The sequence below is a fragment of the Danio aesculapii genome, chromosome 5 (genome assembly GCF_903798145.1).
Source record: "Danio aesculapii chromosome 5, fDanAes4.1, whole genome shotgun sequence".
Lineage (NCBI taxonomy): Eukaryota > Metazoa > Chordata > Actinopteri > Cypriniformes > Danionidae > Danio > Danio aesculapii.
Window position 1 is genome coordinate 71,216,721 of NC_079439.1, and position 23,397 is coordinate 71,240,117.

General features: G+C 36.7%; 2 protein-coding genes across 2 annotated transcripts in view; both read left to right on the forward strand.

Annotated features, from left to right (window-relative positions):
• Positions 1 to 5,445, forward strand: part of mthfd2 (methylenetetrahydrofolate dehydrogenase (NADP+ dependent) 2, methenyltetrahydrofolate cyclohydrolase) — a 20,505-nt gene extending 15,060 nt beyond the window's left edge. The window contains exon 8 of the mRNA XM_056458844.1: positions 4,177 to 5,445. Within this exon, the coding sequence (XP_056314819.1) occupies positions 4,177 to 4,325 (149 nt within the window). The 3' untranslated portion in view covers positions 4,326 to 5,445. The remainder of the gene's footprint in view (positions 1 to 4,176) is intronic.
• A 1,556-nt stretch (positions 5,446 to 7,001) lies between these two features.
• On the forward strand, positions 7,002 to 23,069 carry arl6ip4 (ADP-ribosylation factor-like 6 interacting protein 4). Its single transcript, XM_056458846.1, has 6 exons — positions 7,002 to 7,112; positions 9,611 to 9,750; positions 15,441 to 15,731; positions 16,545 to 16,662; positions 20,581 to 20,650; positions 22,658 to 23,069. Exons 2-6 carry the CDS (start codon positions 9,621 to 9,623, stop codon positions 22,712 to 22,714), a joined length of 666 nt encoding a protein of 221 aa, XP_056314821.1. The 5' UTR covers positions 7,002 to 7,112; positions 9,611 to 9,620; the 3' UTR covers positions 22,715 to 23,069.
• Positions 23,070 to 23,397: the final 328 nt, after the last annotated feature.

Below are 23,397 nucleotides of genomic sequence, written 5' to 3' on the forward strand. Positions count from 1 at the left end.
TTTACCTGCTGCCATGATCTGAAGCCTAGGAGGACACTTGAGCATAGTACTCTTAAAGAGATTGTGATGTTGTTTGATGCTAAATTGCTTTTAATTTTCTAAATTAAACTTACTGAATGATATTAAAGTGATGTTTACACCAGTTCTGCATTTTGAAATCTCGGCAACAGCTGGAGGTGTGTACTCCACAGCATGTTACTGTAATGTGTACAGTCCTTGTCCTATACTTCCGGGTTTCTTCCCACCGCAGCCTCGCTTTGGTTCTTTAAAATGGCGGCCACGTGAAATAAGCGTATGGCACTCACAAGAGAAATTAGAGATCTGAAAAAGCATACACAGCGCCCTCTGGTGGATTTGCGAAAACAAAAACTGCAATTAAATGTAGCTCCTGATATTTATTTGGTGCTGTCCAGAAATGTATATAGCGGACTTTTTCGGGCTTACTTTTTCAGTCTTCTAATTCACATGATTTACTCAGTGCATCGCTATTTACTTGTGATTAACTGTAAAATATTCTATTATATTATTTACATTCTTAACATTCTAGACCAGAGTTTCCCAACCCTGTTCCTGAAGGCACACTAACAGTACACATTTTCATTCTCTCCCTAATCAAACACACCTGAATCAACTCATCAGAACATTAGAAGAGACTCCAAATTCTAAAGTTAATGGGTCAGATGAGGGAGACATCCAAAACATGTACTGTTGGTGTGCCTCCAGGAACAGGGTTGGAAAACACTGTTCTAGACCAGGGGTGTCCAAACTCGGTCCTTGAGGGCCGGTGTCCTGCATGGTTTAGCTCCAACTCCCTTCAACACGCCTCCCTGGAAGTTTCTAGTATACCTAGAAAGAGCTTGATTAGCTGGTTCAGGTGTGTTTAATTGGGGCTGGAACTAAAATATGCAGGACACCGGCCCTCCAGGACCGAGTTTGGACACCCGTGTTTTAGACTATTGTTTAATAATAGTTAATATTCTACACTAGTGTTGTTTTAGCATCATTGACTCAATATTGTAGATTTTTGACTTTTATATTTTATATAAAGTGTATTTTCTGCTTTCATCACAGTTCTAATACTTTTTGTCGTGCTTTATTTGATTAGTTTTTATGTATACGTGTATCTGTATGTGTGTGTGTCGTTATTATGCCTCAAATTATGTACATTTAATTACTTGGATGTCTAAATGCTTATTGAGATATTAAAAACATCCATATTGAATTAATTCATTCATTCATTCATTTCGGCTTAGTCGCTTTATTCATCAGTGGAATTAATCGGCAAGTATTGCAGCATATGTTTTACACAGCTGATGCCTTTCCAGCTGCAACCCAGCACTGATAAAACGCCCATACACACTCTTTCACACATACACTAAAAGACTATTTAGTTTATTCCGTTTCCCTATAGCGCATGTGTTTGGACATTGGGGGAAACCAGAGCACCCGGAGGAAACCCACGCCAACACGAGGAGAACATTCAAACTCCAATGCCAACTGGCCCAGCCGGGACTCAAACCAGCGACCTTCTTGCTGTGAGGCGACAGTGTTAACCACTGAGCCACTTTAAATTAGATTCTGTTATATTGATATTTTTTTAAGCACTATGCTATGTGTTTTGTGTTTGTTTGAACGGGACTCAACATTTAGTTCCTCTTGTCACGTAACACTGCTTCTATTGTTTGTTCTTCGCATTTTTAAGCTGCTTTAGATAACAGCGTCCACTAAATCAGTAAATGTTAACACACATCTGAATGTCAACTATTTGTTTGCTTCCTTGACTTGAATTTCCCTTGTTTATTGAACTAAATTGGTGGCTTAGTGGTTAGCACAGTCACCTCACAGCTAAAAGGTTGCTGGGTCAGTTGGCATTTCTGTGTGGAGTTTGCATGTTCTCCACGTGTTGGCGTGGGTTTCCTCCGGTTTCCTCCAGTTTCCCCCACAGTCCAAACACATGCGCTATAGGTGAATTGGGTAGTGTATGTGTGTGTATAGGTGTTTCTCAATACTGGGTTGCGGTTGGAAGGACATCCGCTGCGTAAAAACTATACTTGAATAGTTGGCGGGTCATTCCGCTGTGGCAACCTCGGAAATGGAGACCAAGCCAAGGAAAATTAATGAATGAAACGCAGAATTTAGTATATCCACTCTTCTGAATGTACTGTACAGTAAATGTGTTTGTAAGGACAGGGTGTCCGCAGGGCCTTAAGCAGTATTAAAACATTAATAAATCAATTTAGAGAAATTTAAAACTCTTAAAAAGTCTTAAATGCTACCATTTTTGATTATACAATGTATTGTTGTATGCTAAAGTTTGGCTGAATTGAATCTGCAGATATTGGGATGCTTATGAAATGGGTAAAATCCTGTTAGATTTGACATTGCGTTGTTTTGTTTACTGCTATAACCAATGCAACACCGTTATTATTCCCTCTGTTCTATTGGAGCCATCTGCTAGATTAGCATTTTAATTCAGTATATGAATAATGTTTTGGATTACAGTTTAATGTCTTACATCAGTATTTAGTACGTTAAAATGTCTCCAATGTTACCTGTTGAAGTCTAAAGTGGCGATGAGGTTTTAATATGTATGGAAAGGGTCTTAAAAAGGGTCTTAATTAACTCTTGTGTGCTGTTGGCGAAGTTTTCATCCACTCTAAGATGATTTTAAGTCTTAATTTGGCCACAACTTTCTCTGTGTTTCAGCAAATGGGATGATTTTTGGTAATTAATCTTATTTTGACACAGTTTAGAGTGTATATTCAACAGTACACTCTAAACGGCAAATTGACTAGCCTTTTGTTATGTTGGGGGCTGTTTTTGCCCCATTGACTTCCATTATAATCACATTTCGTGATTGCAAAGCCATGACAGCATATAATTTGATGACAGCATTGCTGGTTTTCCCTGTTTGGAAGAGTAAGCATAGTAAGTATATTATACACTCCTTAGAACTCTATATAAAAGCCAGAAACTTATTAGCACAGGCCTATCTAAAGGGTTAATGCTGCCCCGTGACTTATGATCAACTGCAAAAATGACAAATTTGACCTCTTCCCTACAGGAAAAACCACCAACAACCAAAAATGCATGATTATTTGAGGTCATGTCTTTGCAATTAAATAATGTGATTATAATGGAAGTCAATGGGGCAAAAACAGCCCCCAACATAACCAAAGGGTAGTCAAAATGAACAATACACAAAATGTGTTAAATTTCATTTTGGCGCCACCTGCTGGATTACAATATTAATTTAGTATATGAATGATGTTTTAGATTAGAGTTTAATGTCTTACAATCAGTATTTAGTACGTTAAAATGTCACCAAAGAAACCTAAAGTGGTGATGAGGTTTTAAAATGTATAGAAAAATCTTAATTAACCATTGTGTGCTGTTGGGGGTGTTTTTATCCACTCTGAGGTGATATTAAGTCTTATTTTGGCCACAACTTTCTCTGTGTTTCAGCAAAAATGACAAATTTCACCTCTTCCCAACAGGAAAAACCACCAACAATCAAAAATCCATGATTATATGCGGTCATGTCTTTGCAATTAAATAATGTGATTATAATGGAAGTCAATGGGGCAAAAACAGCCCCCAAAATAACCAAACGGTAGTCAAAATGAACAATACACAAAATGTGTTAAACTTCATTTTGGCGCCACCTGCTGGATTACAATATTAATTTAGTATATTAATGATGTGTTAGATTAAAGTTTAATGTCTTACAATCAGTATTTAGTACGTTAAAATGTCACCAAAGAAACCTAAAGTGGTGATGAGGTTTTAAAATGTATAGAAAAATCTTTAAAAGGGTCTCAATTAACCATTGTGTGCTGTTGGGGGTGTTTTCATCCACTCTGATGTGATATTAAGTCTTATTTTGGCCACAACTTTCTCTGTGTTTCAGCACAAATGACAAATTTGACCTCTTGCCAACAGGAAAAACCACCAACAATCCAGAATGCACGATTATATGCGGTTATGTCTTTGCAATTAAATAATGTGATTATAATGGAAGTCAGTGGGGCAAAAATAGCCCCCAACATAACCAAAGGGTAGTCAATCTGAACAAGGGTTAAAATGTCTTCAGTTTTACTCTGATTCTTATAAATACCCCTGAATGAGTTAAGTTTGATGGTTGTCATCATTTTTTGACTTTTAATATCTCCACAGGCGTCAGAAAGAAGGCCAGCTTCATTACTCCAGTTCCCAGCGGCGTTGGCCCCATGACTGTAGCCATGCTGATGAAAAACACAATCATAGCCGCAAAAAATATGATTTTAACTCCACCTCAGAGAGTCCGAATGGCAGCGTCTTCATAACATCAGCGTCCTTTTCATTTCACTCCACATTCCACACTCCTCTGCTTCATTTTGAGGATCTCCAAGTGGAAAAACGACATCTTTTAATGCTATTTGACTTGCGTCCCATCATGACCTAATGATAAATATTACAAGGCTTGAGGAAATTAATGCAGTACAGTTGAATGGAAAATTGTTCGCCCTCCTGTGAGATTTTAATCCTTTTTCGAACATCTTCCATTTAACAGAGCAAGGAAATTTTGACAGTATTTCCTATAATATTTTTTCTTCTGGAGAAAGTCTTTGTTTTATTTCGGCTAGTTTTTTAACGCCATTTTAAGGTCAATATTATTAGCCCCGTTAAGAAATATTTTTAGATTGGCTCCAGAACAAACCACTGTTATACAATGACTTTCCTAATTAACTTGCATAATTAAGCTGAATACTATTATATTGCAAAATAACTATGCACTGTCATCATGGCCAATTAGTTATTACAATTATTATGTGTTAAAATTTCACAGGAGCGCTAATAATTTTGACGTCAGCTATACATTATTTAGTCAATATTTTCAGTTACATTGCCAAGCATTAAACAGGTTTGTTTTTGTTTTTACACTGTTACAGCTTTGCTTTTTATTTCTCTTAAGCTTTTTACAAGTTTAAATATTGAAATAGCATTATTTACAGATGTTTTGGTGCATATTTATTAAGAAACACAGTTTTTTTTAGACGGTGTTGATGCAGCTTTAGGTTCCCGCAGCACTGATTGTTCATCCCCACTGATATGAATGTGTGGATTGAGTCACACAGTCAATAGTGTTGAGTCGGCACGCCAGATTACTGACCAAATGACCTTTGCAACAACCGTTTATTTGCCTAGGGAATATTTCTGACCCATCACTTCTTTTATTTTATTTATTCCACCCTTATCTGGGCTTTGAAGGGTGCAAAGAGTGATGATGATAATGGAGCAGTGCTTAGGAAAGATTTGAACTATATATTTTGATGAAGTTAGTTTGTTTTGTTTTTTTTGCTGCATGTTCCAGTGACATGCGACAAGTCTTATTTGTTTTGCATACTAACATGTAATGCCTTTAAAACATTGCAATAAATGTTTCAGATGTTTTATTTGATGCAATTCAGGAATTTGTGTGGTTTTGTTTTAATATATACACTGAATTTGTTGATATAATTCATGCAGTTCATGAAACTAGGCGCAAAAAACCTGAATAAATACCTTCGATTAAATGTCATGCATAAATATGAGTGTACATATATATATATATATATACACACACACACATGAGCTTTAGTTATTGTTATTTAATAGGTTAGATTACTCACTGTACACTACCTGACAGAAGTATTGTCGCCTATTCAAGTTTTAGGAACAACAAATAATAACTCGACTTATAGTTGATCATTTGGTATCAGAAGGCTTCTAGATTACGCTTATTTGACCAAAATAAAATATGATCATGCCTTGATTTTTAATGATTTCATTAGGACAGTAAGGTCTGACTTTACTTAGACTAAAGTCTTGTCACTGAACAGAAATAATGTCCAGTATAAAATATGTGGTCATGCTGCAGTGGAAACAGAATGAATATTGTGTCTGACTCCATCATGAGCTTGGAGGACTGCATCCATACATCTCTGCAATGACTCAAATCACTGATTAATAAAGTCATCTGGAATGGCAAAGAAAGCGTTCTTGCAGGACTCCCAGAGTTCATCAAGATCCTTCAGCTTCATCTTTAATGCCTCCTCCATCTTACCCTAGACATGCTCAATAATATTCATGTCAGGTGACTGGGCTGGCCAATCCTGGAGCACCTTGACCTTTTTTGCTTTCAGGAACTTTGATGTTGAGGCTGAAGTATGAGGAGCGCTATCCTGCTGGAGAATTTGCCCTCTCCTGTGGTTTGTACTGTAACGGGCAGCACTAATGTCTTAATACCTCAGGCTGTTGATGTTGATCATCCACTCTGCAGATCTCTCTCACGCCCCCATACTGAATGTAAGCCCAAACCATGATTTCTCCTTCACCAAACTTGACTGATTTCCATCTTGGCTCCATGCAGGTTCCAGTAGGTCTTCTGCTGTATTTGTGATGATTGGGATGCAGTTCAACAGATGATTCATCAGAAAAACTTACCTTCTGACACTTTTCCAAATGACTAACAAAAAGTCGTATTATTTGTTGCTCTTACAACTGGGATCGATGCAAAGACTTTTGTCAGGTAGTGTAGCCTTGCCATTTATAATATTTCATTTAATCCTTAATGAAATTGTTTAAATATTATGTTAGCATTGTGGTCAATCTGTAAAAAGATTGTTTTTAATCTGTCATGGTAGGCTTTCTCATGCTAACATGAAATTTAGTCTGCAACACAAAAGTTTGGGGTTCAAATCTCACAGAAATCGTCGACTGATAAAATCTATAAATTGAATAGTGTAAGTGACTTAAGATAAATATGCGATTCTAAAGTATAAATATAAACTATTCATATATATATATATATATATATATATATATATATATATATATATATATATATATATATATATATATATATATATATATATATATATATAGTATATTTATAGTATATAAACACTATAAAGTAGTCATTCTTTTCATTCATTTTAAATAGGCTCGGGGTCTTTAATTTTGAAATCTTGACGAAAACGGACTTCCTGTATGGTTGTTGTGACCCGGGACTGTAGAGTGCAAAAGTGCAGCTTTCTACAGGTTTAAATGTACTAGAAATCAGAAATTGATCCCCGTGAACTGCCAAACAAGTAAGTATTATTGTGTATTATTTTTGGGTCACCAAATAACGATAAAGCACGCACAGACCTCATTAGTTTTCTCATTAGTAGAGACGAAGCGTGTAACACTGCTATTAGCCTTCATTATCACGGCTGGTTATTTAATTGTTTGAATTATTGTGCTTTCTCACACACTTAAGAAGCTGTAAAATAGTAAAATATCCACAAACGAGCTAAACAGACACGTTGTTTATTGTTAATTTAATGAATTTGACCCATATATAAATCCGGTTTATCCGATCATATATGACATACAGATTCATGTTTGGATTTCACACATATGAACTTGTATGTCATTTATGTTTCAAAATATTGCTGAAATTGCTTATTTGTATGTGTATATATATATATATATATATATATATATATATATACATACATACATACATACATACATAATTATTATTTTTGTCCAATAGGAATTACAAAGATGTACATGTATTCTCAAATATATCACTGCATTTTATGGCTATAAATCAGATTTACATATAGGAATACATTCATTCATTTTCTTTTCGACTTAGTCCTTTTATTAATCTGGGGTCACCACAGCGGAATGAACCGTCAACTTATCCAGCATATGTTTTACGTTGCGAACACCCTTCCAGCTGCAACCCCCATATACACTCACTCTCACTCATACACTACGGATAATTTTTTAGCTTACCCAATTCACCCATCCCACGTTTTTGGACTGTGGGGGAAACCAGAGCACCCGGAGGAAACCCACACGGCCAGGCCAACACAGAAAGAACATGCAAACTCCACACAGAAATGCCAACTGACCCAGCCGGGGCTCGAATCAGTGACCTTCTTGCTTTGAGGCGGTTGTGCTACCCACTGCGTTATCGTGCTGCCATGGGAATACATATGAGCGTTGAAACTTAATGATTTGATTAACCCAGAATCTTGCATTTTGGGCAAGATCATACTGTTTTAATTCCGCCTGAAATAAAAATGTAACATGTTTATTTTGCTAGCTCACATAGTTTTTCTTAAAGTGAATAATTGATCTGTGAAAGCAGGGTCAGATTTAGTTATTTGGGAACCCTAAGCAATTGTAGCCATAAGGCCCAAAATCAGTCCTGATATGCACCGTGTATGTACACTACTTGACAAAAGTCTTGTCATCGATCCCAGTTTTAAGAGCAACAAATAATAACTTGACTACTAGTTGATCATTTGAAAAAGATGCAGAAGGTCGGTTTTTCTGATGAATCATCTTCTGAACTGCATCCCAATCATCATAAATACTGCAGAACACCTGTTGGTACCCGCACGGAGCCAAGATTGTCAGTGAATTAGTCAAGTTTGGTGAAGGAAAATCATGGTTTGGGGTTACATTCAGTAACTCCATTACATTACAAACCACAGGAGAGGGCGAATTCTTCAGCAGGATAGCGCTCCTTCTCATACTTCAGCCTCCACATCAAAGCTCCTGAAAGCAAAGAAGGTCAAGGTGCTCCAGGATTGGCCAGCCCAGTGACCAGACATGAACATTATTAAGCATGTCTAGGGTAAGATGGAGGAGGCATTGAAGATGAATCCAAAGAATCTTGATGAACTCTGGGAGTCCTGCAAGAACGCTTTCTTTGCCATTCCAGATGACTTTATTAATCAGTGATTTGAGTCATTGCAGAGATGTAGGGATGCAGTCCTCCAAGCTCATGATGGAGTCAGACACAATATTCATTCTGTTTCCACTGCAGCATGACCACATATTCTATACTGGACATTATTTCTGTTCAGTGACAAGACTTTTGTCTAAGTAAAGTCCGACCTTACTGTCCTGATGAAATCATTAAGTCAAGGCATGATCATATTTTATTTTGGTCAAATAAGCGTAATCTAGAGGCCTTTGCCTTTTATCAGGTAGTGTATGTATGTATGTATGCATGTATGTATGTATGTATGCATGTATGTATGTATGTATGTGTCTTTCTTCTATAACTTATATCTTATATATCAAAAAGAGCTAAAAATTATAAATAAAATATTTAGTTTTTAAAACTAGGAATTTATTAGGGTCTCCCAAGTTTCCTGGGGCCCAATCGGTTGCTCACCTCGCATATTGGTTAAACCCGCCCCTGCGTGCAAGTTAATCCACTGAAAAAATGTGTTTGTTTTGGTAATCTTCAATGAAAGTCCTTTTGTTGACATCAACCTAAGGGTTTCCATAGCGACTGCATATTAATATGTTCTCTTACCATTAGTTTGCTATGAGGGAATGATGTAGAAAAGAAAGCCCCGCCTCCTACTTAATATTCACTGACATTGGTTAGAAGTACATCAACAGACTGAAATAAAAGTCTCTGTAACTTCCAGTTCATACAGAAACAGAACTCACCTTTCTTTATTTATATATTTTACTTGGTTATAATTTGTATAATACTATGTTTTGATTGTAGTATTAACATCACAGTCTATGCTAATTTTTGTTTTGTACTTATAAGTATTTGTACTTATAGATATTCCTAAATGGGAGGGAGCGATTCTGACAGCAGATCCAGAAGCAGACACAGAGAAGAAAACAAATCTCGCAGTTTATCATCATCAAGTGCCAGGAGATCCAGTCCAAACCATGAGAAGAAACGTGAGCATTCATCTGGTGAGAGAAAGTGCATTCAGGAGTGTTTATTAAACCGATATTGACAAAGTGATCATGCTAGTTTACCCCAAAACATAACTAAATCACCACTTAAAGGTGACCTATTATGCCCATTTATACATGATGTAAAATAAGTCTCTGATGTCCCTAGAGTGTGTGTGTGAAGTTTCATCTCAAAATACCACACAGATAATGTGTTATAACTCTTTGAAGCTGACCCTTTTAGGCTTTGATCCTAATTGTGCTGTTTTGGTGACTGTCGCTTTAAATTTAAATGAGACTGTTCTCTTTTCAGAAGAGGGTGGAGCTACAAATGCCTGTGTGTCAGCACAGTTGCAGATTTAAAACGCTAATGACAGACGGCTGCTTCTCACTCAAGGCTGTTTATGCTAATGAGGGAGAGATGGTCACTTGTGGGCGGGGCTTTCCCCCTCTGATGACTCGTACAAAGGGAGAATGTCAATCAAAGTGTTTCTGCAGACTGTTTATGTCAATTGTGATTATAAAAAAATGAATTAATTAATGTTTACCATTAGAGGCTGGCTACAGTGCATCTGGAAAGTATTGATGGCGCTTCACTTTTTTTTTTTTTCACATTTTTTATGTTGCAGCCTTATTCCAAAATGGATTAAATTCATTTATTTCCTCAACATTCTACACACAATCCCCCATAACGACAATGTGGAAAAAGAGTTTTTGAAATTGGAATAAAAAAGCTGTGAAATCACAGCCTTTGGCGTGAAGCTCTAAATGGAGCTCAGGTCCATTCTGTTTCCACTGATCATTCTTGAGATGTTTCAGCAGCTTCATTGGAGTTCACCTGTGGTCAATTCAGTTGATTGAACAGGATTTGTAAAGGCATACACCTGTCTATATAAGGTCCCAGGGTTGACAGTGCATGTCAAAGCACAAACCAAGCATGAAGACAAAGGAATTGTCTGTAGATCTCCGAGACAGGATTGCCTCAAGACACAAGGCTGGGGAAGGTTACAGAAACTTTTCTGCTGCTCTGAAAGTGCCAATGAGCACAGCGGCCTCCATCATCCATAAGTGGAAGATGTTTGAACCCACCAGGACTTTTCCTAGAGCTGGCCGGCCATCTAAGCTGAGGGATCGGGGTAGAAGGGTCAGGGAGGTGATCAATAACCCGATGGTCACTATGTCTGAGCTTCAGCGTTCTTCTGTGGAGAGAGGAGAACCTTACAGAAGGACAACCATCTGTGCAGCAATCCACCTATCAGGCCTGTATGGTAGAGTGACCAGACAGAAGCCACTCCCCACCTGGAATTTGCCTAAAGGCATCTGAAGGACTCTCAGACCATCAGAAACTAAATTCTCTGCTCTGATGAGACTCAAACTGAACTCTTTGGAGTGAATGCCAGGCGTTACGTTTGGAGAAAAGCAGGCAGCGCTCATCACCAGGCTAATACCATCCCTACAGTGAAGCATGGTGGTGGCAGCATCATGCTGTGGAGATGTTTTTCAGCAGCAGGAACTGGAAGACTAGTCAGGATAGAGGGAAAGATGAATGCAGCAATGTACAGAGACATCCTGAATGAACACCTGCTTCAGAGTGCTCTTGACCTCAGACTGGGGCGACGGTTCATCTTCCAGCAGGACAGTGACCCAAAGCACACCGCCAAAATATCAATGGAGTGGCTTCATAACAACTCGGTGAATGTCCTTGAGTGGCCCAGCCAGAGCCCAGACCTAAATCCTATTGAACATCTCTGTAGAGATCTACAATTGGCTGTACACCATCGCTTCCCACCCAACCTGATAGAGCTTGAGAGGTACTGCCAAGAGGAATGGGCAAAAATTTCCAAAGACAGATGTGCCAAGCTTATGGCCTCATATTCAAAAAGACTTGATGCTGTAATTGTTGCCAAAGGTGCATCAACAAAGTATTGAGCAAAGGCTGTGAATACTGATGTACATGTGATTTTTCAGCTTTTTTATTTTCTAAAACTCTTTTCACATTGTCATTATGGGGGATTGTGTGTAGAATGTTGAGGAAATAAATGAATTTAATCCATTTTGGAATAAGGCTGTAACATAACAAATGTGGAAAAAGTGAAGCACTATGAATGCTTTCTGGATGCACTGTATATTCACAGACTGTCACCACACAACTGTGTTTAAACACCTTTTAAAAGGGATTTCTGCATAATATGTGCCCTTTAAAATAGATATAGTTGAAAATATAAAGATGAAATAATATTTATAGATTTTTTTATATGCTTTTATATATTTAGACAAACATTTACATGTGTGTTTTGATGCAGAACAGCTTTTATAAATCTGGTCATACTTTATTTTATTGAATTCCATAGTAGTTGTTTTTCCTACTATAGAAGTCAGTTTTCCAACATTCTTCAAAACATCTTCTTTTGTGCTCAACAGAATAAGACATTTTTTCCTACTATAAGAGTCAATGGTTACCGGTTTTCAGCATTCTTCAAAACATCTTCTTTTGTCTTCAACAGAATAAGACATTTTTTCCTACTATAAGAGTCAATGGTTACCGGTTTTCAGCATTCTTCAAAACATCTTCTTTTGTGTTCAACAGAATAAGACATTTTTTCCTACTATAAGAGTCAATGGTTACCGGTTTTTCAGCATTCTTCAAAACATCTTCTTTTGTCTTCAACAGAATAAGACATTTTTTCCTACTATAAGAGTCGATGGTTACCGGTTTTCAGCATTCTTCAAAACATCTTCTTTTGTGTTCAACAGAATAAGACATTTTTTCCTACTATAAGAGTCGATGGTTACCGGTTTTCAGCATTCTTCAAAACATCTTCTTTTGTCTTCAACAGAATAAGACATTTTTTCCTACTATAAGAGTCGATGGTTACCGGTTTTCAGCATTCTTCAAAACATCTTCTTTTGTGTTCAACAGAATAAGACATTTTTTCCTACTATAAGAGTCGATGGTTACCAGTTTTCAGCATTCTTCAAAACATCTTCTTTTGTCTTCAACAGAATAAGACATTTTTTCCTACTATAAGAGTCAATGGTTACCGGTTTTCAGCATTCTTCAAAACATCTTCTTTTGTCTTCAACAGAATAAGACATTTTTTCCTACTATAAGAGTCAATGGTTACCGGTTTTCAGCATTCTTCAAAACATCTTCTTTTGTGTTCAACAGAATAAGACATTTTTTCCTACTATAAGAGTCAATGGTTACCGGTTTTCAGCATTCTTTAAAACATCTTCTTTTGTGTTCAACAGAATGAGACATTTTTTCCTACTATAAGAGTCGATGGTTACCGGTTTTCAGCATTCTTTAAAACATCTTCTCTTGTGTTCAACAGAATAAGACATTTTTTCCTACTATAAGAGTCAATGGTTACCGGTTTTCAGCATTCTTCAAAACATCTTCTTTTGTGTTCAACAGAATAAGATATTTTTCCTACTATAAGAGTCAATGGTTACCGGTTTTCAGCATTCTTCAAAACATCTTCTTTTGTCTTCAACAGAATAAGACATTTTTCCTACTATAAGAGTCAATGGTTACCGGTTTTTCAGCATTCTTCAAAACATCTTCTTTTGTCTTCAACAGAATAAGACATTTTTTCCTACTATAAGAGTCAATGGTTACCGGTTTTTCAGCATTCTTCAAAACATCTTCTTTTGTCTTCAACAGAATAAGACATTTTTTCCTACTATAAGAGTCAATGGTTACCGGTTTTCAGCATTCTTCAAAACATCTTCGTCTGTCTTCAACAGAATAAGACATTTTTTCCTACTATAAGAGTCAATAGTTACCGGTTTTCAGCATTCTTCAAAACATCTTCTTTTGTGTTCAACAGAATAAGACATTTTTTCCTACTATAAGAGTCGATGGTTACCGGTTTTCAGCATTCTTCAAAACATCTTCTTTTGTCTTCAACAGAATGAGAAATATTTTCCTACTATAAGAGTCGATGGTTACCGGTTTTCAGCATTCTTCAAAACATTTTCTTTTGTCTTCAACAGAATAAGACAATTTTTCCTACTATAAGAGTCAATGGTTACCGGTTTTCAGCATTCTTCAAAACATCTTCTTTTGTCTTCAACAGAATAAGACATTTTTTCCTACTATAAGAGTCAATGGTTACCGGTTTTCAGCATTCTTCAAAACATCTTCTTTTGTGTTCAACAGAATAAGACATTTTTTCCTACTATAAGAGTCAATGGTTACCGGTTTTCAGCATTCTTTAAAACATCTTCTTTTGTGTTCAACAGAATGAGACATTTTTTCCTACTATAAGAGTCGATGGTTACCGGTTTTCAGCATTCTTTAAAACATCTTCTCTTGTGTTCAACAGAATAAGACATTTTTTCCTACTATAAGAGTCAATGGTTACCGGTTTTCAGCATTCTTCAAAACATCTTCTTTTGTGTTCAACAGAATAAGATATTTTTCCTACTATAAGAGTCAATGGTTACCGGTTTTCAGCATTCTTCAAAACATCTTCTTTTGTCTTCAACAGAATAAGACATTTTTCCTACTATAAGAGTCAATGGTTACCGGTTTTTCAGCATTCTTCAAACATCTTCTTTTGTCTTCAACAGAATAAGACATTTTTTCCTACTATAAGAGTCAATGGTTACCGGTTTTTTCAGCATTCTTCAAAACATCTTCTTTTGTCTTCAACAGAATAAGACATTTTTTCCTACTATAAGAGTCAATGGTTACCGGTTTTCAGCATTCTTCAAAACATCTTCGTCTGTCTTCAACAGAATAAGACATTTTTTCCTACTATAAGAGTCAATAGTTACCGGTTTTCAGCATTCTTCAAAACATCTTCTTTTGTGTTCAACAGAATAAGACATTTTTTCCTACTATAAGAGTCGATGGTTACCGGTTTTCAGCATTCTTCAAAACATCTTCTTTTGTGTTCAACAGAATAAGACATTTTTTCCTACTATAAGAGTCAATGGTTACCGGTTTTCAGCATTCTTCAAAACATCTTCTTTTGTGTTCAACAGAATAAGACATTTTTTCCTACTATAAGAGTCAATGGTTACCGGTTTTCAGCATTCTTCAAAACATCTTCTTTTGTGTTCAACAGAATAAGACATTTTTTCCTACTATAAGAGTCAATGGTTACCAGTTTTCAGCATTCTTCAAAACATCTTCTTTTGTGTTCAACAGAATAAGACTTTTTTCCTACTATAAGAGTCAATGGTTACTGGTTTTCAGCATTCTTCAAAACATCTTCTTTTGTGTTCAACAGAATAAGACTTTTTTCCTACTATAAGAGTCAATGGTTACTGGTTTTCAGCATTCTTCAAAACATCTTCTTTTGTGTTCAACAGAATAAGACTTTTTTCCTACTATAAGAGTCAATGGTTACTGGTTTTCAGCATTCTTCAAAACATCTTCTTTTGTGTTCAACAGAATAAAACATTTTTTCCTACTATAAGAGTCAATGGTTACCGGTTTTCAGCATTCTTCAAAACATCTTCTTTTGTGTTCAACAGAATAAGATATTTTTCCTACTATGGAAGTCAATGGTTACCGGTTTACAACATTTTTCAAAATCCCACAATATGGCTGTATAAATGATGTGTAAATTATGATAGAAGTTTTTTTTGGGTGAACTATCTCTTTAAATTATAGTGCTGGTTGAAAATAAGCGTGTCATTTGTATGCATGTCAAAATGAAACTTGTATCATCCAACTTCTCATCCCAAATTAGAGAAGAAAAAGATGAAGAGAAGAAGATCCTCCAGTTCTTCGTCTTCTTCAAGCTCTCCTTCACCGTCTAGAGAGAAGAAGTCCAAGAAGAAGAAGAAGCGTCGAGAAGCGAAGAAACTGAAGCGCGAGAAGAAAAAGGAGAAGAAGGAGAAGAAACGTCAGAAGAAGCTGGCGCTGAAAGCGGAGCGAGCAGCAGCGCTGACGGCTTCAGTTTCTGCTCCAGTTCCCGAAGAAAAGCCTCAAACATACCTGAAGACCTGGCAGAGCGAAGAAACTAAAGAGCACGGCCCTGGTATGAGCACATCTCCATATTTCACACACAAATAGCAGATTCTTACAATATCTAAACAACAACATAAAGGGTAGCGCTTTATATTACTAAGATTGTATTAAAGGAGACCTATTATGCCTCTTTTATAAGATGTAAAATAAGTCTCTGATGTCTCTAGAGTGTGTGAGAATTTTAGCTCAAAATAATACACAAATAACACCCCTTTTAGGCTTTGATCCTAATCGCCGTTTTGTTGACTGTCGCTTTAAATTCAAATTAGATTGTTCTCTTTTCAAAAGAGGGCGGAGCTACAAATGACTATGTGCCAGCATAGTGGCAGATACAAAACAAGACTAATGTCAGGGTCCAGACTGAATCTGTGGACATTTTTTGCTATTTCTGTGCAGAATTTTGTTAAAAATCAGCGGATTTATGCAGAATTATTTTGGGAGTATCATAACTAAAACCTTAATATATTAAATAAAACGTAATCATTTTTTAACATTGATAATAATGTTTAAATTGCAAATCCAATTAGATCCACTTTATTTGGTAAACAAAGCAAGTCTCTCATATAATATCTCTACTAAAAGACAGCAAATATTACTTTACCAACTGTATTCTAAATAAATCTTATGAATATTTTCATATTAGTCAATAATATTACTGAAATTAATTTAAAAACTGAATAAATATAGATTTACACACATTTATGCAAGTAAATAAACAGAATCAATGATGGGCTAAAAATCTGCTCACGCAGATTCAGTGAGGACCTACTGATGTCCTATGCTAATAAGTGAGAATATAAGATGATGTTTCTTTTACATGTAGCTATGACTGACGAACAGAAGGCCAAACTCAGCACCAGGAGACCGCTGACAAAGGAGGAATATGAGGCAAGACAGAGCGTCATCCGCCGAGTGCTGGACCCAGAGACAGGCCGCACCAGGTGTGTGCAATACCAAGCATGATAACGATCAATTTAAATAGAACAATTAATATATTAGTGTCCACACAGACGAACAATGGACACTTTTCACAAGACTATTGTGACGCGTTTAACAGTCATCAGCATCTTAAATCCTTGAGAGGTTTTTAATATTTTGATTAAAGGGCACATAGTTTACCTCTTTTTTATGATTTAATATTAATATTATGGTTCTTCTGAGTGTGCCAGTTTAGTTTCAGTTTAAAACACAATTCAGATTGTTTTATTATAATGTGTTAAAAAGTGTCATGTTGGGGGCGTGTCCACAGTTCGCTGATTTATGGGTGTGTTGCTTCACATGTAAATTAGTTTCGGCTTCCCGCCAACGTAACAAGGGGGCGGGGCCATGAGCTCACCCGCTCTGTGTTTGCAACAAAGTCTGACAGGCAGACTGACAGGAGCCGCATTCAGTCGTACATGTACGACTCTGACACAGACCAAGCAGAGAGTACAAAATCATTTGTGTCTCTGTACAGTTTTACAGCCAACTGTGTGCTAGTTTCAAGTGCCGAGCTTGTACACAGAAACTAATAACCACACACACTGAATTAACTTTGACTGAGGCACCGGATGCGCCACTCGAAGCCGCGACACGGCACACCAGACACTCTCTGTGGCGCGGCAGAAACATGAAGTGTCCCGAATCGTCGCGCCACGCATTTTTGAATTCTAAACATAGGTTTCTGCAGCGGTCCGCGGCGTCCAGCCGTCGACTTGAGTGTACCCTGATAGAAACCGATGTTTAGAATTGTAAAACGCATGCTAGTTAAGATCATAGGGAGCTTCTGGGATCGCGAGAAATGCAAACGGCTGAAGTATAAGGTAGACTCAATGAGAAGTACACATGTTTGCAAACCTACCTAAAGATACAACCAATAATTCTGATTAGAGCGATAATGTGGAGAATATTGATCTTGTGTTGAGCCCAATGAGCCTTGCATCTAAAAATAGAGCTAGCGTGTTCCTTTAGTGATATCGCTTCCACTCACGCTGAAAATGGCAGACGTGAATCAACAAACTGAGGATATGATGACGCGCCTGTCAATCAATATTGGTGGGCGGGGGAACCGCACTCCTACGTAAAGTTGCGGTCGATCTGAAAACTGCTCCAATTGGTCCACCGTTTTTTATGTTGTTAAATTGAAAAAAAAAGCACTGGGTGTGCTTATATCACCCCAATATGACGGTCTATACACCATACATGCACATATGTCATGTCACCATATGTCACCATACATGCACAGATTTAAAAGTAGATTTTTACCATAGGTGCCCTTTAAAAAAAAAAGCTATGAACATGTTTATGTATTCATGTACATATTATATCCTTTTTCGCATCAAATTACAAAAAACTAATTACTGCTTGTGTGACGTGCTTTTAATGCACCATCAATGGGGACAGGACAGTAAATGTAACGTTATTCTCTCTTCCAGCTGCCGTTATCTAGTCTCGCATGATTGTTTTCTTATTTCTGAAAGTCTTGATAACACCACCATGGAGTTTTTCTCTTATTATTTGAGCAAATATGATTGTAAAACATGTATTTGTTGTACTCTCTGAGTTCACCATCTATGACGACTTCTGCTGCTGAGAAACCCAGAAATGTGAAGAGGGTCAATAATGTTCTGTTTATTTTTTAGATGCTGCTTTTAATTAGGCGTTATCCCTTGTCACCAATAGATGTCCTCAGTGTGCTTCTACCACATCTGAACGCATGATTGATCTAGTGCAGTGTTTCCCAACCCTGTTCCTGGAGGCACACCAACAGTACATATTTTGGATGTCTCCCTTTTCTGACCCATTAACTTCAGGTGCTGGAGTCTCTTCTGATGTTGTGATAAGTTGATTCAGGTGTCTTTGATTAGGGAGAGGTTGAAAATGTGTACTGTTGGTGTGCCTTCAGGAACAGGGTTGGGAAACACTGATCTAGTGATTAATCAAACAGTCAATTTGGCAATCAGTAGTCAGTTTCCCAACATTTTCAACACAAACACACTGAATCTAGCACTGGATTCCTGCGCTGCTTTCATTTTGATACTTCAATTTGCCAGCATTCATTCATTCATCATTCAGCTTAGTCCCTTATTTATCATAGGTCACCACAGTGGAATGAACCACCAACAATTCTGGCATATGTTTTAAACAGCGGATACTCTTCCACCCATACTCACATTTACACACACACTTAAACACTAGGGCCAATTTTATTTTACGTAATTCACCTATAGCGCATGTGTTTAGACTGGAGGAAACCCACGCCAACATGGGGAGAACATGCAAACTCCACACAGAAATGCCAACTGGCCCAGCTGGGACTCGAACCAGCAGCTTTCTTGCTGTCAAGCTATTCATGTTTTAAATCATTATTTTTCCATGCTATAACCAATTGTTTCCACTATAGTCAATATTATCTTTAAAGGGCACCTATGGTAAAAAATCTACTTTTCAAGCTGTTTGGACAGACATATGTGCATGTATGGTGTATAGACCGTCATATTGGCGTGATATAAGCACACCCAGTGCTTTTTTTTTTCAATTTAACAACATAAAAAACGGAGGACCAATTGGAGCGGTTTTCAGATCGACCGCAACTTTACATAGGAGTGCGGTCCCCCCGCCCACCAATATTGATTGACAGGCGCGTCATCATATCCTCAGTTTGTTGATTCACGTCCACCATTTTCAGTGCGTGTCGAAGCGATATCACTAAAGGAACACGCTAGCTCTATTTTTAGATGCAAGGCTCATTGGGCTCAACACAAGATCAATATTCTCCACATTATCGCTCTAATCCGAATTATTGGTTGTATCTTTAGGTAGGTTTGCAAACATGTGTACTTCTCATTGAGTCTACCTTATACTTCAGCCGTTTGCATTTCTCACGATCCCAGAAGCTCCCTGTGATCTTAACTAGCATGCGTTTTAGAACTCTAAACATCGGTTTCTATCAGGGTACACTCAAGTCGACGGCTGGGCGCCGCGGACCGCTGCAGAAACCTATGTTTAGAATTCAAAAATGCGTGGCGCGACGATTCGGGACACTTCATGTTTTCTGCCGCGCCACAGAGAGTGTCTGGTGTGCCGTGTCGCGGCTTCGAGCGGCGCATCCGGTGCCTCAGTCAAAGTTAATTCAGTGTGCGTGGTTATTAGTTTCTGTGTACAAGCTCGGCACTTGAAACTAGCACACAGTTGGCTGTAAAACTGTACAAAGACACAAATGATTTTGTACTCTCTGCTTGGTCTGTGTCCGAGTCGTACATGTACGACTGAATGCGGATCCTCTCACTCCTGCTCCTTCTCTCAGTCTGCCTGTCAGACTTTGTTGCAAACACAGAGCAGGTGAGCTCATGGCCCCGCCCCCTTGTTACGTTGGGCGGGAAGCCGAAAATAATTTACATGTGAAGCAACACACCCCTAAATCAGCGAGCTGTGGACACGCCCCCAACATGACACTCTTTAACACATTATAATAAAACAATCTGAATTGTGTTTTAAACTGAAACTAAACTGGCACACTCAGAAGAACCATAATATTAATAATTAATCATAAAAAAGAGGTCAACTATGTGCCCTTTAAATAATCTTTTAAAAGAAGGCTGAACTTCATCAGTGTGCTTCTCCAGTGCTGTCTGTATCTTTAAATTGCGCGAGTCCATTCATTTCCAGTGGATTCTGATTGGATGTCAGTGTTTTATTATTCATTAGATGGGAAAAATCGTTCTGAAAGTTTGCCCAATGATATCGTTATACAGTTGTGGTGTGAACGATGCTGTTCTTTAACACTGTGAACCATTATTAGAGCTATATCTTTATCATTATTTTTAGAGTTATCATGCCTACATCAAGACTATAAATCAATAATCTCAATCTTTACACAGGCTTATAAGAGGCGATGGGGAGATTTTAGAAGAAATCGTCAGCAAGGAGCGACACAAAGACATCAACAAGGTACAGATCTCTTTTATATTTGACAACGCAAGGGTATGTGCCGACCGAAATCCTCTTAATAACATGTCAAACTCAGGTCAATTCATCTTTATTTATGGAGCACTTTCACAATGTATTGTAGATCGTGTCAAAGCAGCTCAACATAGGATTTCAGTGATTACTGTAGGTCAAATTAATCAAACTATGCATCTAATTTGACGTTATTAATATATCTCAGATGTGTGAGTTTCTGGATCAATATATTTAGTGATATGATGGGAATAGTTTTGGCTTCAACTTAATTCATTTTGTTTAATAAAGTTGTTGAAGTCTCTATCAAAATGATTCATAATAGCCTCCCATTAATTACACACTTGCTAAATTTAATAGTATTTTTCTTAAACGCTTTTTTTAAAGTCATTTATTTTGGTAATGTACTTGTTTTAGCATATTTAGGTTTGACTTTATTCAGTTTTATAATTAAAAAAAACTTTTAAATTTAAAAAAGACTTGGTTACTCTTTAAATCTAGACCTTCTCGCTATGAATTTAGTATTAATTTATTGCTATAGTTTACATTAATATATGCACATTTTCAAAGAAACCCCTTTACTTTTTTATTTTCAGACAAGATTTTAAGTATGTAAACTTTTTTTTTTACACTATTATGCTGATTATTTTGATACTTCAGCACATACAAATACAATCTCTGTCATACAGTGGGGAAGAAAAAAATAAAGATAAAAAAGGGGGAAATATACAAACAAGTAAACAGAATAATACAGTCAAAAAAATAAAATATATAAATATATACCATAGAATATAGAAAATCAGGAGAAATTATTGATGTAATGCCAAAAACGTGTCCATAGCTGCCAGAATCATCTGACTTTTGATGTATATCATTGGTGAGTTTCTCAAGTGAAAATAACTCACATACTTAAGACAAACACATTTTAAAGGAGATGACCACAATAAAAGTATACATTTCTTTGCCAGATAGACCAAAATTAAATAATTAAACTAAAATGTTTGGTGTGGGAGTCCAACACATTCTCTACTCCACCATATAACAAATACAATTGTAGAGAAAAACTGAATTTTATCTCAAAGAGTCCTTGTAGAAAATGATGTGTTTGCTTCCAGAAAGAGATGATTTTGTCACAATACCAGAAACAGTGAAGGAATGTTTCTTTGCTTTTTTTTGCAGTTAAAACAAAGATCAGAGGAGTTTCTGTAAATCTTTTTCAGACGCAAGCGTGTAAGATAAACTCTGTTAATGAATTTATAATTGAGCTCGTAAACGCCCGATGAAGTACATTTAGAAAACAAATTGTTATTTATTTCAGAGCAATCTGTATCTTCAATTTCGTGACCTAAATCTTTTCCCCACACACACTTCAAACTCTTAAAGGAAAAAGTACAAGAGTTAGACAGAGCTTTATATATTTTGGATATTGTCCACCTTGGAAAAACTGTTTGTTACAATTTACTCTATGGATACAAGTTCAAATCTCTGTTTACCCTTATCGGACAAAGATTTAATAAAATGAAGCAGCTGAAGGTATTTAAAAAAATTAGATTGTGGTAGATCATATTGATTTGAAATTTCTTGGTAGATTTAAGTGTACTGTCTGAAGAAGCACGATAAGCTTCGAATTCCTGATTTGGACCAATTTGAAAAATCTATATTTTGGAAAGATATTGGGAAATCAGGGTTAAAAGCAGTAGGCGAGAATAAGGTGATATTAGCTGGAACTTTAAAATGCTTTTTAATGTCTCCACATGTTAGAAGAGTATTTGAGATAATGAAATTTGTTGAAACACAGTATGTAAACTCTTTGATCTTGGTGTGAGTCTTATAAACGTACATTATATACTGTGATCAAAGGCTTTTTTTCTTTGCATAATAAATATATTACCAAAATAAAGGTGCATATCTGGACCTTCCTGGATCAGTCTGTTCACATTTTTCCTGACGTTTGTCTGAACTTTGTCTTTATTTACTTGTTTTTTTTTTTTTGCACAGCAAGCCACAAGAGGAGATGGGGATGCCTTCCAGAAGAGACTGGGGATCAGTAGGTAGCGAGGTGCTACAACTAAGACAAGTCCAGAACCCTCTCCTGCATTTCTCCTGCAAAAATTCAGTAGTTTTTTTAGTAGTTATTTTTTTATTTCACTCCTATTCATTGAATGTCATAGGAAGATGCTTGTGGAAATGCATTTTGCTCTTAGATGTTGTACAAAATTGAGTACAATCACTAAAGTTAATGAACCTCATTCAGTTCATCCAACAGTTTACAGATTTAACAGAAACATGTATAAATCTGGGTCATATATGTCAGTAAATGTGGAAGAACTTTCTTAATGGCTAATTTATTTGTAAATAAGGTCATCTGCTGTCTGAAAGTGTTCATTAGCATTAAACCATCTTAAACATCGTCTAAACTGTGTTATCTTTATTGAGACAACCAGAGGACTGCTGCACAATCAATGAGGCTTCCGGTGAATTGTCATCCCATACAAAATCGCTGCGTTTAAGATGTGAATTCTTTAAAAAATATTAATCTTTACCTTTGCCTGGCTGATATATGATATTAAGTGGGTATCAGAACGAACAAGAAGCACTGCATTAAATTATATTTTTCCACCTCATGTCTTTAAATTATGGAAATTAATTTCTTTCATTCATTCATTTTCTTTTCGGCTTAGTCCCTTTATTAATCCGGGGTCGCCACAGTGGAATGAACTGCCAACTTATCCAGCACA